At 46.5% G+C, this 13,762-nt stretch overlaps 1 protein-coding gene across 1 annotated transcript in view; it reads left to right on the plus strand.

Moving 5' to 3' along the window:
* Window positions 1-12,737: 12,737 nt before the first annotated feature.
* SHROOM3 (shroom family member 3) overlaps window positions 12,738-13,762 on the plus strand; it is a 114,480-nt gene continuing 113,455 nt past the window's right edge. The window contains exon 1 of the mRNA XM_067297007.1: window positions 12,738-12,821. Coding sequence (XP_067153108.1) covers window positions 12,738-12,821 — 84 coding nt within the window. The remainder of the gene's footprint in view (window positions 12,822-13,762) is intronic.

Raw genomic sequence — 13,762 nt, forward strand, 5'->3', positions numbered from 1 at the left:
AGTCCTGTGGCTGTTGGTCACCCTGTCAAGTTACAGCCCCTAGGGATTACAGTGATACAGGTCATTACAGCAAGTATGGAAAAGTAATACAGGAATCTGGGAAGAGATGTCCTGCAAAAAGCACAAGGCAGTGCTAGATAACAAGGACTGAAAGGCAAGTTCCAAATGTCGTCTTTTGCTCCTTGTCTTTAGAACACACAGGAGGGAGGTTAAACAACCAGATTCCCTGCTATGACAGTTGTGATGCTGTGGTTGGCTTTTCACGAGCTTGAAAAATTGTCCTTGAAGTAGATAACAGAAATAATTTTGCACATGCATCTCTGACTGGTTTGTTTTCCTAGATGGCAAGGACAGGAGAAGGGGAGTATGTAAGGTCATGCTGTGAGAAAAGAGTATGCGAAGCGAAAGAACCTGCAGTCAGCAAAAAAAAACCCTATCCCCATCTGTTTGCATTCAGTGCAGAAGGTGACATTTCTTGAGGTGGGCCAGTCCTTGCACATACTGCTCATGTAGGTTTGTGAGCTGATGTTGGCCCATGGCATCCCGCAGTTTGGGAGATGTACTGCAATCACTGAGAAGGGCTGTTTGAAGACAGTACAGGGAATCTGCGGGCTGTGACTGGAGAAGTTGGGACACATGTAATCTCCTGTGCAGGAGAGCCACTGGGACACTTGCTGGGTTGACTGTGGCTGAAGGGACTGGCAGGGAGAGAGAGAGGAAGTCAAGTGAGGAATGGGCAAGCCTATTCAGAGGGCACCAAGGGAAGACACCGTGATGCTCAAAGACAAGTACTTGAATATACCTTTGTAACCGCCACATGTTTTGGAAAGGTGCCCATCACCATGTTCGAACTGAAGCCATGGAAAGGATTAGGGAGCATTTGATGTCATTAACTCAAAATACCAGTATTTGTAGGGTTCAGGCAGGCTCTTAACATTACCTTGCCTCAGTTTTAATAATCACAGCTGTTACCAAAGACCCAGCTCTGGCCGTTCCTGGGGCACTGCTCTGGGTGAGAAACATTAAGTGCTAGGCTTAGTCCATCTCCGAGGGTAAAGCTGGTCCCAGCACTTTGGCTCCCAACGTGATGATGAGGGTGGATTACCTGGTGGCTAGGTGCCGACTGGCACCCTGCATGCTGGGAACACCACAGGGAGAGGAGTGGGTGGGGAGTGAGCCCACGTGAGCAGACGCAGGTACCCCCGCATGGGATCCTCACCTGGTGCGCCTTTCGAGGCCGCGCTGCCGCAGCGGACTCAGTAACCACCTGGTCTCTCTGAGGCAGCGCCCTCTCAGATGTTGGATGGGCCCGTCCTTGATCGCACCCCCACCTACACTGCAATGGGCTCAATGTCTTAATGCCATATGAACTGGGGTTTTAATTATTGAAACCTTGTTAGGTTGTGAGAAACGTGAGAAAGTCCTGCAAAGCTGGAGACATGATAACAAAGCAGGATGAGTAAAGGAGTCCCGACTGCGGAAACCCTGGGTGTACTTGGGGCAGAGCAGACTCTTTGACAAACAGATATTTTTAACTTTCATATTGCATGGCAAATGTTAACTCCGAAATATGTGCAATCACTGGCTTTGTATACTCTGGAGAGGGGCGTCTTGTGTCAAATACAACAGAGTAACAGGCAGCGAGTTCTTGTGGCCCTTTCAGCTAATATCTCCCTGATAATCGCTGCAGACCAAACAGGATCAAGTTAGCCTGCTCTGGGCCCCATTCTTTGCATCAGCCGGTAATATACCCTCTGTGGAATGCGCGGAATGGATTGTTTGCAAAAACCGCACGGCGAACAAAGAAGTAAGGCGCTCTCCGGTTGCTGTGTGCACCGGCAGGCTGTGTGCTGCAGGCAGGCCCTCCTGGGATAAAAGCTGGCTTCACACTGGGTGCAGAGAAGGAGCAGGAGAAAGCGATTCCTGACGTTCGACACGGGGGTGGAACGAGCATTGCTCTGCACCTGCACCGGTGTTGCTTTTCCCTGCTTGCTCAGTCTGGCACACAGACGTACAGCAGTACTTTTTTCTGTGCTTTGCCCGGTTGCTGGGATGTGCTGTCTTTGTGCTTAGGTCACTGAATAGCAACGCTGCTTCCTCTTTGTTTGTGCGCAGCAGTGGCAATGGAGAGAAAAGCTGACTGTAGAACTGAGAGCCCAGACTGAGCTTTAGGAGATATGTCACAGAGATGTTCTGTCCTCAGGCAAGCCACTGAGTGCTCGCTGGGCACTTCTCACCTTTGAAGTAGGCACAAAAATCCTCCTCTTTCCAATAGAGACTGAATGCTCCCTGCCAGAAAGATTGTCTTTTACAGGGTGTCTGGGCAGCACGAGATACAGTGAGTAATAGTGAAAAACCCTGAGTTTACAGCCATAATGATACTCTTGGGCACGAGCTCTCAATTAAGTCAGTGATTCTGGCACTTCTTTTACATCTCCTTTGATTTCCAGGGAGCTATGCCTGGCGTGCACTGCTGTGGATTAGTTCTGAGCTAGACTGCTCCATGGTCTCTCCCTAATCCACGCTGTACTGTAGCCCAGGCAGCAGGGTACGCTGGTCACTGCACTCGCTCCAGATTTAGGCAGAATTGCAGTTTCCAGTGTTGTTCTGTTCCCTGTCTCGGCATTCATGGGGCTGAAGGCAGACGTTAGGCTTCCACATGTGTACTGTTCTCCTCACAAACCCAAGGGGCAGCAACTTCTCACACTCATCACGTGGAGCTGTATGAAATCACCTCCTGCCCTCTCACCACTGGGAAGTTGCTCCCTAGGCCTGCCAAGTACTCGCATCTAATGCTTTTCACTAGTCACAGGCACAGCTTGAAATGGTTTGGACAATTTTGCTAACGGTCCTTTTATCTTATCTGAATGTATCAGGTCCCAAGACTAACTTTGCTCACTGTCGCTTGGCCTAGCTGAGTTCTCATTACTTGCCTCTGCAGACAAGCAGGGCTGTTCCCTTGCCCAGAGAACTTGCAGGCTCAGGGAAGGAGTCTCTGGTGGCAGGGCACAGAGGGACGGCTCAGATAAGGGTGCCTGGGGATGACAGCAAGGAGTGGGCGGCAGGTTCTGTGGGGAATTAGGGAGGAAGCTTTTGGAGAGCGAGACAGAAAAGAGACAGAAAGCTACTGCCAGCCGACACAGCCTGGGATGAAGCGTGAGCAAAAGGAGGGAGAGGTAAGAAGAAGCCTTACAGAGGTTTGAGATATCGGCTCTCCAGACTCCCTGACATGGAGCAGCAGGCAGACAAGTGGTAGGAGAGCCAGGAGAGAAGCCTTGCCTCCAGGTTTGGTCCAAATGTCACCATGTAGCTGGGAGCAGACTTTGCTGCTGTCTCTCTGTTTGCTGTTGACTCAGCTTTTCCACATCTCTGTTTCTGTTCTCTCCATTGTCTAACCCATCCATTTATACTGTAAGCCTTGAGGCAGGACCTGTCTACGGTAATGTGTTTGTACCGTACCTGCTAAAAGAGGGATCTGATATGGCTCTAGGTGTTACCGTAGAGCAAACACAGATTAGTTCCTTGTCTTGTATATATGGAGAGGGGTGGAGAACATTTATTGTTAGTTTTCCCTCTTGTTACAAAAAAGAATCTGGAGGCTTTTTGAATGCCTGAAGTCAAAGCTGTAGCATAGTTCCATCTTTCTTTGTGCATTAGCTTGAAAGAAGACTTGATTCTCCCTGCCCCTTCCACTTTTAAATGTAAAAATCTCTGTGGGAGCCTAACAGTTCTGTGCTTAAGAAGGTGGAAAATTATCTGAAGAGCTAAGCCTTCTTTCCTCTGCTGGCTTAGGAATTTAGAATCACCAAGAGGAGTCAGACACAAACTCATCCAAGCATGTTTTCTTATCTCTTGTAGCTGAAGCCAGCGGTCTGTTTTCCATTCACTTCTTGCCACTTTTTGCTGAGGGTCTGACTGCTGAGATTAACCTTGCTCCCAGGACAGGAAACAATCACATAGAAAACGGAAAGGTGTGGAAGTGTTGGAGCCTGCAGGCTTGTCCTAGGAATGACCTTGAATCCTGGCCCCTTGTCAGTAACTTGCATCCATCCTGCATGGTTCCCAGTGGCACTTCTGCCTCTGGATCACTGACTGCTGGTGCTCACTGGGCTGGTGCCCTCAGTAAATTATAGTGGAAAAGGTCTCGGCTCTTCATGGAGGCTCTGTCTGCCCTGGGGCAGGGGCACTCCAGTATTTTCCCTGCAGTCCTGGTCTCCAGATCATCCAGGTTCGGAGAGCTATGGAAAAGCAGTCTGGGTACTGCCTTGTTCCCAGGTTTCCCTCCGAGGTGAGGACAGGCAGGTGTGCAGCCAGGTGCCGTAGGTGGCACGGGGACTCTGATGCTCCCTGCTATCTTGGGGTACTGCAGATGCAGACCAGCTGCCATAGGGAAGGGGTGCTGTTGAACCATCAGTGGGGAGCAGGTTTCTGTCTGGAGGTGAACTGGCAACACTTTGCTGCTGCTGCACGTGTGTCCGTTTGGCTTTTAGGAATACCCACAAAGGGTGAGGTTCTGCTGCCCTTTGTATTAGAGACTGTACCATTTTCAGTCAGCATCCTGGACAGATTCCAGTTTGGGTAAATACAACCCACTTACCTGAAATCCCTTCTCTTAAACAAACCGGAGTAATTGCTGCTCATGGCAGCTTTTATCAGGGCCAGGTTTAGGCAGGCACAGGTGAAATAGCAACTGCCTCAGGCAACAGGGTAGAAGGACAGGAAAGGAGTAAAGTCACAAGGACCAGGAGTGATTCCTCCAGGCATTTTCTCTCTCGGGAATCTCCTCTGCCCTGGTGAGGGGTGAATGGCGTTGCTCACTGAGCTGTGCCTACCTCTGCCTAGCTGGCGGGGGAGAAAGTGGTTTTGAAGGCAGAAACTTGGGGACTACTATTTAGGGAGAGCACAGCACAGGAGAGGCTCTCTGCCACAGCCTTGGCATTGAATTTTGCCGCTCTCGAGATTCAAGACAGACTGTTAGATATGTCTTTAGAGCCTGAACTGATGAATTCAGTGGAGGGACAGGTGAAACTGATTTTGTCCAAAGTCCTGACAGACAGCGAAAAAATGAGTCTGTCCCTACACACACAGGCACACACACTGCAAAGAAGTCTTGAACTCACTGTGACAGCCTGGTGCAGTACTAAGCTAGTGACTCTCTTGTATGTGGCGCCAAATACTGCTGAGTTTCTCTGATGTTGGTCACATTGCTAAAATCAGAGCTGGTGGCTGTCGCTGCAAACATGGCGAGTAGAAGTCCCGTTAAGCTTACGGTTGTGCACTTCTGAAATAGTGTCTGGAAAAAAAGCTTGAGGATGCCAGAAGGGTTGGAGTTGTGAGGCATGGAGTTCTCCTTGCTATGTGTCTTGGTCCAAGCCAAGTAAGTATATTCATTGTCATGGTTCAGGCTGAACCTGAAAAATGTTGTTCTGCCTGTTTTCAATAACAGAAAATTTTTGGAAGTGCCAAAAAGGTGTCATAGGACTGTTAACCCTTCAAAACTGCAGTTTAACTTGTTCTTTCTTTGAATGAAGTTCAGGCTCTCAAGGTTAATTCGTTCTGCATGAGCCTAGTACAACTACCTGGAATAAATTAATCTCTCTACCACAATAGTTTGTGTTTGTGAGCTGAAATGTTACTGGGGAACAGTCTGGAGCACTGAGAGAAAAAAAATCCCTGTCTTGCTTCCCTGCAGAATAAAACAATAACTAATTCGGAAACATTTTCTTTGACTTGGAGTAAATGTCAATAGCTAAATTCTCTCTAGATACATGTCTGCAGCAGGGACGGGGATATCCAGCAGTGATACGGCTCCAGAGGGAGACCTTTGACTTAACTATTTTTTGATTGAATGGTCTTAACTGCTCCATCACACTGACACAGAGGCTGTGGACAATGAGGAGGAATGTCTGCTGCATGGGAAACCCTCCCTGCCCCCAAGTTGCGACGTGGCATTAAGTTTGAATGAAGGGAGCAGTGTATTCTTGGGAGTCATTTGGCAGGTCTGCAGCTTCGCTCGTAGTTTTGAGAACTATCTCTGCACTCTGTGGGGCCCTAAAAAGCTCCAGCCCCAACATAAAGCCTAAATCAGTCAGCGGCTGAACACGTTTGCTGTGCCAGCAGAATTTGGCCCAGTGGGCCTCTGTGTGCATTGCTCTGGACTGGGTGCAGTATGTGACTGGTCTGGTGTGGTTGTATGTCGCCCAATAGTGGAGAGGTAAATGAAGGACCCCATCTCACCTGTTGGATGCTCCAGGCTGGGCAATGAAAAGTGATTAAAACCTGGACTGCTGAATTTAGAAATGGATACAGTTGGTTTTCCTATGTTTGCTCACAAATGCACAGCAACCAAATGGTTTAACCCCTTCACCGATGTTGTGCCAGTGTAAGTGACCTAGTGAGGGACATGGCAGAGATGAGCCCCAGATTCACTGGAAATGCCTCTTTCCACTGGAAAGAATGAAACTGGTTGCAGTAAAATCTTTGGAACCATCACAGACGCTTTAGCAGTGTAGATGTGGGGATGAAAATGGATCAGTGACAGGCGCCATTGGAGAAGGAACACGATCAAGGGGTCTGAGGCAGGGGACATTTTTCTGTAACACACTGCCTGGGTGATTCATGGACTCCTTGCACTAGGGAAAGCTATGTCTCTCCATTCCTGTGTGGAACAACATTTCTCCCTCTCTCACCCTGGCGATTTCTATAAAACTGTTTTCTGCAGCTCGGGAATTCTGGACAGCCATCTCCAGCAGTTCATTTGTGATGCTTCCCTTCCCACCATTATAATATCTGACACAAAAAGGACAGTAGTTTGTCATTGCAATTGCTGCTGTTTCTGTCAACACCCAGCTAAGCTGGCTTACTGTTTTTTTCCGGAGCATCTCCTAGTGTCACTCAGCAGTTGTGCTAACCTGCTGCGTGGCACAGCTCTCACTTGCCTAACTGCATACAGTGTGCATACATATTTGCTTGCTTTCTTCTTCTTTCTTCTTTGTTTTATGAAGAAACTTCAGCAAATAAGTTTACAGTTTAGGAATCACATGCACTATTCATAATATAAAGGACACAAAGCTGGAATGATCCATCTTAAAAGGTCCGGAGATTTTGTTGTTACAAAAGCTCCTCAAAGAAAGGGAAGAGAAAAGAGGAATAAATAAAGAAAACCTCTTTAAAATAATCAAAAAAGGATCTCAGTGAGACAGCATTCTCTGAACCTACAGTAACCATAGCGAACCAAACAAAAGACAGAAGTAGTAAGTCTTATGTATCCTTGGTGATCTGCTTAAGCAACTTCTTGCTTTTACAGTAAGCCAAAAAGAAGGAGAACAGATGGGTTCAAAGTCTGCTGCATGATCTATTGAATGACAAGAAGCCTCCTCTGATGCAAGAAAGTGGACTAGAGTGCTAATGCAAAGCCGGCCCGAGGTGGCCTTTGGGCTTCTCAGGAAAGGGCAGTGGGCATGGCAGGCTGTGCTGCAGTAAAGACAGCCGTAAGGACTTCAGTTTGTGTCAGCCTGCGGAGCCTTCAAGGTGTTCTGAAGTGGGTATATTTCAGGAAAGATTTCTTTTTCTCCTTTTGAAAGAACCTGAATGAATTGTCTAGATATATTTGAAGAAAGCAGAAGAAAGAAGTGTGTGTGGGGGGGGATATTGGAATCATAGTCTTTACGGAAAAGTTTGATGGGTTTTCACAGGAAATAGAAACTCTCAGAGATGGTTGGTGGAACATCCTCTAGAAGGGGATGTGTCCCTGTTGCATGATTCAGAAAGCACAGAGAGACTCCCCAAGGCCTGTGAGCGAGGGCTTTGAAGAGACAACCCCTGGAATGAGAATCAAGATTCGGATCCCCACTGCCCACAGAGAGCTCACACACTAAATTGAGAGGACAGATGAAGGCAATAATAACTGACTAAACTTTACAGGTGGGAAACTGAGGCACAGAAACCAAGTGTCCTTCTCCTCTTGATGAATGTTTTGCTGTACAGATACTCCGACTGATTTTGAGGAGAGGGATTCTGCTCACCACGTGGAAGCACCTGGGCTCTGCTCACACTACCTGCCGTAGCACCCGGCATTGCATCCACCCCACTAAGCTTTAGTCCGCCACATGGAGGGCATAACCAACCTGTTTCTTAAGTATTCCTTCCCCCTGTGCTCGTCAGAGTCGCCTCTCATAATTCAACTTGGCAGAGCAATTGACTCGATTCGGCCAAAAAGAAAAAATGATCAGTCCCTGGCTGGCTCCTGCTGGCTCCTCCTGTCCCTGATGGATTGAGTGACGATTCCTTGCCCAGAAGGTTTGCTGGCTCCACATCACCTGTTTTTCCTAAGCTTAAATAAACCATAAGAGGTCTTACTGGCTATTGATTGACCTCTTATGCTAGGTCATGTAGCTTACAGTGATTAAATTGCTGGCCCAAGTGACTGTGGAGGGTGATTTTGCAGTTCTGTGGCTGCTCAGACTACTCCAACCCAACTTACACACTTAAAACAATAGACTGCACTATTCGCTCAGCCCTTGTTGACTGTCAGCACTTGGAGCAACTTGAGATTTAGGGGACAGTTGAAGACCTACATTCTCGTTTCCTCTCACTTGGGGCCTCGTCACCAGCATGAGACTGGTTGTTCAGAGAAGGTAACCACCTGCAGAAGTGGCCTGCTTGTGTATTTATTTATCCGTTTAGGCGCACAAAATTTTGCAAGCATCTTTGATCATATGGTCCTTAATCACAGACCCAGCAGGGTCCCATCTCTGACTTTGCTCATCTTTGTCCAGTGAAGCAGGTGTTCATTTGAGTAGGTTACGTTCACACTGAGGTTTGTTTGCTTTTGTTGATAATTGTTGCGTTTACTAGAGATAAAGCGATGTGCTTATGGTGCAGCTTGCTTTTTTTGAATTATTCAGTCCCTTCCTTGAAATGTTAACACTCCTGAGACACAATATTTTCAGAGGCGTTCAGGGAGAGGAAGTGGCCTTTTTAGAACGTGGACATCTGAACATTGCTTTAGGAGAAAGCATCTCATCTCTGGACTTTTGGTGGAAACCCAGGAGTCTTTTTGCCTCTTTTGCCTCTCCACGTAGTATTGCCAGGTCACAGGGCTGTTGTGAATGTTTTCCTCCAGGAACTTGAGGAAACTCACATCCAGGGAACCCCAGCCAAACACATGAGCTGACTGTACCTAAGCAATAGGCAGATGGGAAGACTAACAGATTACTAATAGATGAGACAAATGTACCTAAACAACAAGAGATCAATCCCTATCTCCATTCAGATTCTCTGTAGGTACACAGGTAATCCAGTGTTGATGCTGCCATGAAAAGCTAATCACAAAATGTGGGCCATGATTTGGATCTTGTTTGTGGATGGTTTAAGTACACAGGAGGAAAGCAGATGATTGTCAATGGGAATTTCTTACAGATCACTCTGTACTCGTGCTAACAAACTTTCCTCGAAGGCATTCTTTAACACAGTTCTGCGGCCCACTACACGGCCTTGCAAGCCTCAGTTTAAGCACTCCAGTGTACACAGTGCCTTGTTGATCCATCCTAGGGTATATAATAACGTGTTCCACTGCAGATCTGCTATTGCTTTTTAAAAGTAACTTCCAAATTTGAAGTAGTCTTTTGCCTCTTTTTTAAGCCATGTTGCTTTTGCCTTCCTGCTTTCAGCCTCTGTGCAGTTTCTGGATGGAAGACCGGGTTTTGAAAGATCCAGTTACTGTGTTGACATCAGGTTTTTAATCTGTAAGAAATCACTCCCGATGTGTTTATTAATACTTTGGTGAATGCTCAGCATTACATTTGTGAAAAAGGGAATGAACTGACTTGTGTCCCATTTCCTCCTAGTAGGTGCAGTTTTTGCTCTTTAGAGAAAGTGGTCAGAACCTTTCTTTGCTTAAAGAGAGGAAAAAGGAGATGGGAAGGACTTTCTTTTGCCAGTCTATCAGGAGGGGTTGTGTGGCAGGGTGAAATGATTTAGCAGTTGTACAATCACAAAACATTAGTCTGAAATTCTGCGCAGTCTTGTGGTGCCCAAGAGTTTCAAGAACTTTCTTAAAGTCATTTCTAAAGAAATCACAAGAGCCTGACGATCTAGTTTACTAAGGAAAGGCACTGTATCTGCGGACCTTGGAATGAGGACAACCACATAGTTTTGCTGGTGCTGTTAGCTCCAATTTGCTAATGTTTTTCCTCCACTTTGCAGAAAGGGGAGCCTGGGCATGTTAAACATCTATTCAGCAAAGCATTCAAGCATCAGCTTGTGCAAGCATTTGCTTAAGTGCTTTATTGATTACAGTCAGGTTGTAGCACATATTTTAAACAAAGCACCTTTTAAAGTGTTTTGCTAAATCAAAGACTGAAAAACATGTGCAACTTCACAGACACAATCAATGCCAAGGAGAAAAGTTACTGTGATCTGAATCCTGACTGTGATCACTGGAGCTGGGCACACAGTCACTAGAGCTTCAAGAGTTGCAATAAGCTGTATCATTGCTTCTGCTCCAGCAGATGAGCTCTGGTTAGCCCAGAGGTAGCAGCTTAGGTGGCTGACTACTCTGGAGAGACGGGCTAGCAGGGGAAACCGCGTGGCTGCTCCTTACTTGCCAGGACAAGTACAGCGCCTGGGCTGCGCCAGGGCCGACTGCTCCCGAAGGGGCAGGGTTCTGGGAGCCGAGCACAATAATGTGCCTGGCAGGGCAGGGGCCTTTCAAGGCGAACAGGACAGACCTGGAGGGGGCAACCAGGTTCAGCCAAGAGTCCAGACCATCAGGCAAGATCATGGTGACGAGATGGCTTCAAGGTCAAGCCAGGGATGCAAGTCAGCTTCAGGTCCAGTGACAGTGACACAGCCCAGTGATCACCAGGCAGGACCAGAGTGACAAGGCAGATCTGACGTCAAACCAGGGAGTCAATCAGCAGGTTGGAGCCCAGATCAACAGGACTCCACGGCCGAGCATGGCTGTGGCTGAGCTGGAGACCAGCACACCTACGATGTAACTCAGGCAGGGGCTGAAACCCCAGGGCTGAGCTTAAATAGAGCCCCTGGGCAGGGGGCATGGATGGAGGCCCTTGATGAGGCTGGTCAGACCCACCACAGAATCACAGAATCGCTGAGGTTGGAAGGGACCTCTGGAGATCATCTAGTCCAACCATGGTCTGTTAGTGCCCTCAGGGTCCTGACACATACCTTAATGAGTTTATTAAACCTTGCCAGTTACTGCAGGACCTTATGGGGTCCTTCCTGTTACACGCAGCCCGGGAGCACTTGCTTGTTTGCTGAGTGATGCAGCCATAGCTGTAGAGATGCACAGCCCCCCCTTCCCCTGCTTCCCCCTCCTCCTTTTTGCCTGGGACTGTAGCCTGCCTGGGTGATGGAGGTCTGAACACACCAGACACCAACAGCAGTTGGACGGTGTCATTTCTAGGATCACATTGCTGCCAAAACGGATCATCCTGCCTTTCCTTGCCCTCTGCCTATGCTCAGCATGTCTGTGTCCCTTATCTTGCATCTGCTGTAGTGGACGCACAGCCCCTTTGCCTATGGAGCCAGCTTGCCAAGGCAAATAAAACTTGAGGTGTGGACACACACCAACATATATGTTCTGCAGGCTAGATTTCGTTCAGCTCACTAAGCCCAGGCATAGAGTGATAAGAGAGAGGGAAAGAGTCTCATAACCGGGACCAGATAAGAAGATGGTAGGGTGGTTTCTCCTGGTTGCTGTGTTTACCTGTGCAAAGCACACATTCTCATAAACCACTAGATGCACAACATGCATTAAGTTCAATGTTTATTTTAAAATAAATACCGAAAATTAAGTGAGTGCTTGGAAAGAAGGACATAAACTGGCATAAGAAGGCATAAGCAGGAATATATCAGGAAGAATGATTTCTCTTAGAGCTGTTCACAGTGTTACACCACTGGCAATCTTATCAGGAGCACTGAGGTATTTAGTGTTTCCTTAAAGTCTCAGATTTCAGATTATTTATGACTGTGATTATGGAAGAATCCAACCTTCCATTTTCATTGAGGAAAGGGCAGAAAAACAAATGTCTAGCCCAGGTGGTTGCAGAGAGAACCTTAAAAAAGTGATCCTGTGGAATGAAAAAAATAGAATATGTAAATAAAATTTGGGATTATTAAAGGGTGAAACACAGATTATGATTTTGGGATATAACTGGTTTTTAAGGCTGAATTTTTTTTCAAGGCAGAAGTTAATACAAATGCTTCTGATGAGTATCTCTTCCTTTGAAGTAGTTGGTATTTGTTGCAAGTAGATACTGGTCCAAGAACACCTTTTCTCCATTATGTGTGATCTAACATAATAAAACAAGAACAAAACCAAAAATCCCTTCTGCTGTCAATATCGCAGGTTAATCTACCCCATAGTATCCCACTCTATTGTATTTAGTTTAAATGGTACCCACCTGTTTTTCTTTACAACAACAACAAACTGGAGCAATACTGCATTTTTAGTTTGTTATTTATTTATGCTGGCAGCAAGGTCTAATGTTTCATCTCTAACTCTTCCTGGTAATTGTGATACACGGCTCTTTATATGAAGTCTCATTCCTGTGGTTTTATCCAGTTCTTAAGAAGAAAAGAAAAAACCTCATTCATCAGTGGAATGACTTCCTGGTAGAATGAATGACACAATGATTTTTACCTGCCTTTGTAGGGGGCTAAGACAATTGATTAGCTAATGTTTGTCGAAGTCACATTTTAAGTGCTGTAAGATGCATGAGCTTGAATACTATTGTTCAGAAGAACAGATCTTTGCCTATGAGAAATTGCCATTTGACATTGAAACTAATGTACTGGTAAAAAGTCTGGGTAATATGTCTACATGTGCTGAATTACATGTCTGAGTTATGGCTCAATTACACTTTACCTGGCATAACTTGAAATAAGAGTAACTTCCGGAAGTGTGTGCACAATTTCACTTCTCAGAAAATGGCACCCCTGCAAATACTCAGCCCTTCCACTGACTGAATCAGTCTTAATCGATTCAGCTGCATTTTTTTGTTTCCGTGTAATGCTAGGGAAGGTGAAAGACTGAAGCGAGAGATCATACTTCTAATGTGCCACATGGTGTTATACTTAAGTGCGGGTGACATGATGATTGCTTACACAGGTTGCAGCTTCCGTTGAACATGGACTGCCAAGTGCTTTGAGTATCAGATTTTTGTGGTGGCAGGTTTTGTAATAAGAGCCATTTTGGTTGCACTTCAGTCTCCAGAAATTCAGGGTTCACAGTGCATTAACCCATGTATAACCTACTCTCTGCTAATACTCAGTATTACTGTGCTCATGTGCCTTTCCAAGGGTAGTGCACTAGTGCACAAGGGTGGGAGTCAGAGATTTTCTTGTCTTCTGCTTTGTCACTTGGCGCATCGCTGCTGGCACGCTGCTGGGGAATCAGTGTGCATGAAGGACCACACAATGGGCACGATGGACCATTCCAAACAGAAAGGAAAATGCCCTGAGATTCTCTTTGGCTTTGCCACTGCATAGCCTTGGGCAAGCTGCTTACCTTCTCATAAAATGAAAATAATTCTCTGCATTCTTTTATACCGTTCTTTGAAATCCTTAGCTGAAAAACACTACAGAGCTGCTGCATGCCATTAACTACATGCACCTATGTGCGTCTGCTCTACTGCTGGCCTGTAAGCAACAAGCTGTTGTTAATGAGCCAGCTAGATCATGAAGAGGAGCCTGAACAGAAAATCATACCAGGCTCTTCTAATCCAGGCTTTGTACT

This window comes from Apteryx mantelli, chromosome 5 (assembly GCF_036417845.1).
Source record: "Apteryx mantelli isolate bAptMan1 chromosome 5, bAptMan1.hap1, whole genome shotgun sequence".
Classification (NCBI taxonomy): domain Eukaryota; kingdom Metazoa; phylum Chordata; class Aves; order Apterygiformes; family Apterygidae; genus Apteryx; species Apteryx mantelli.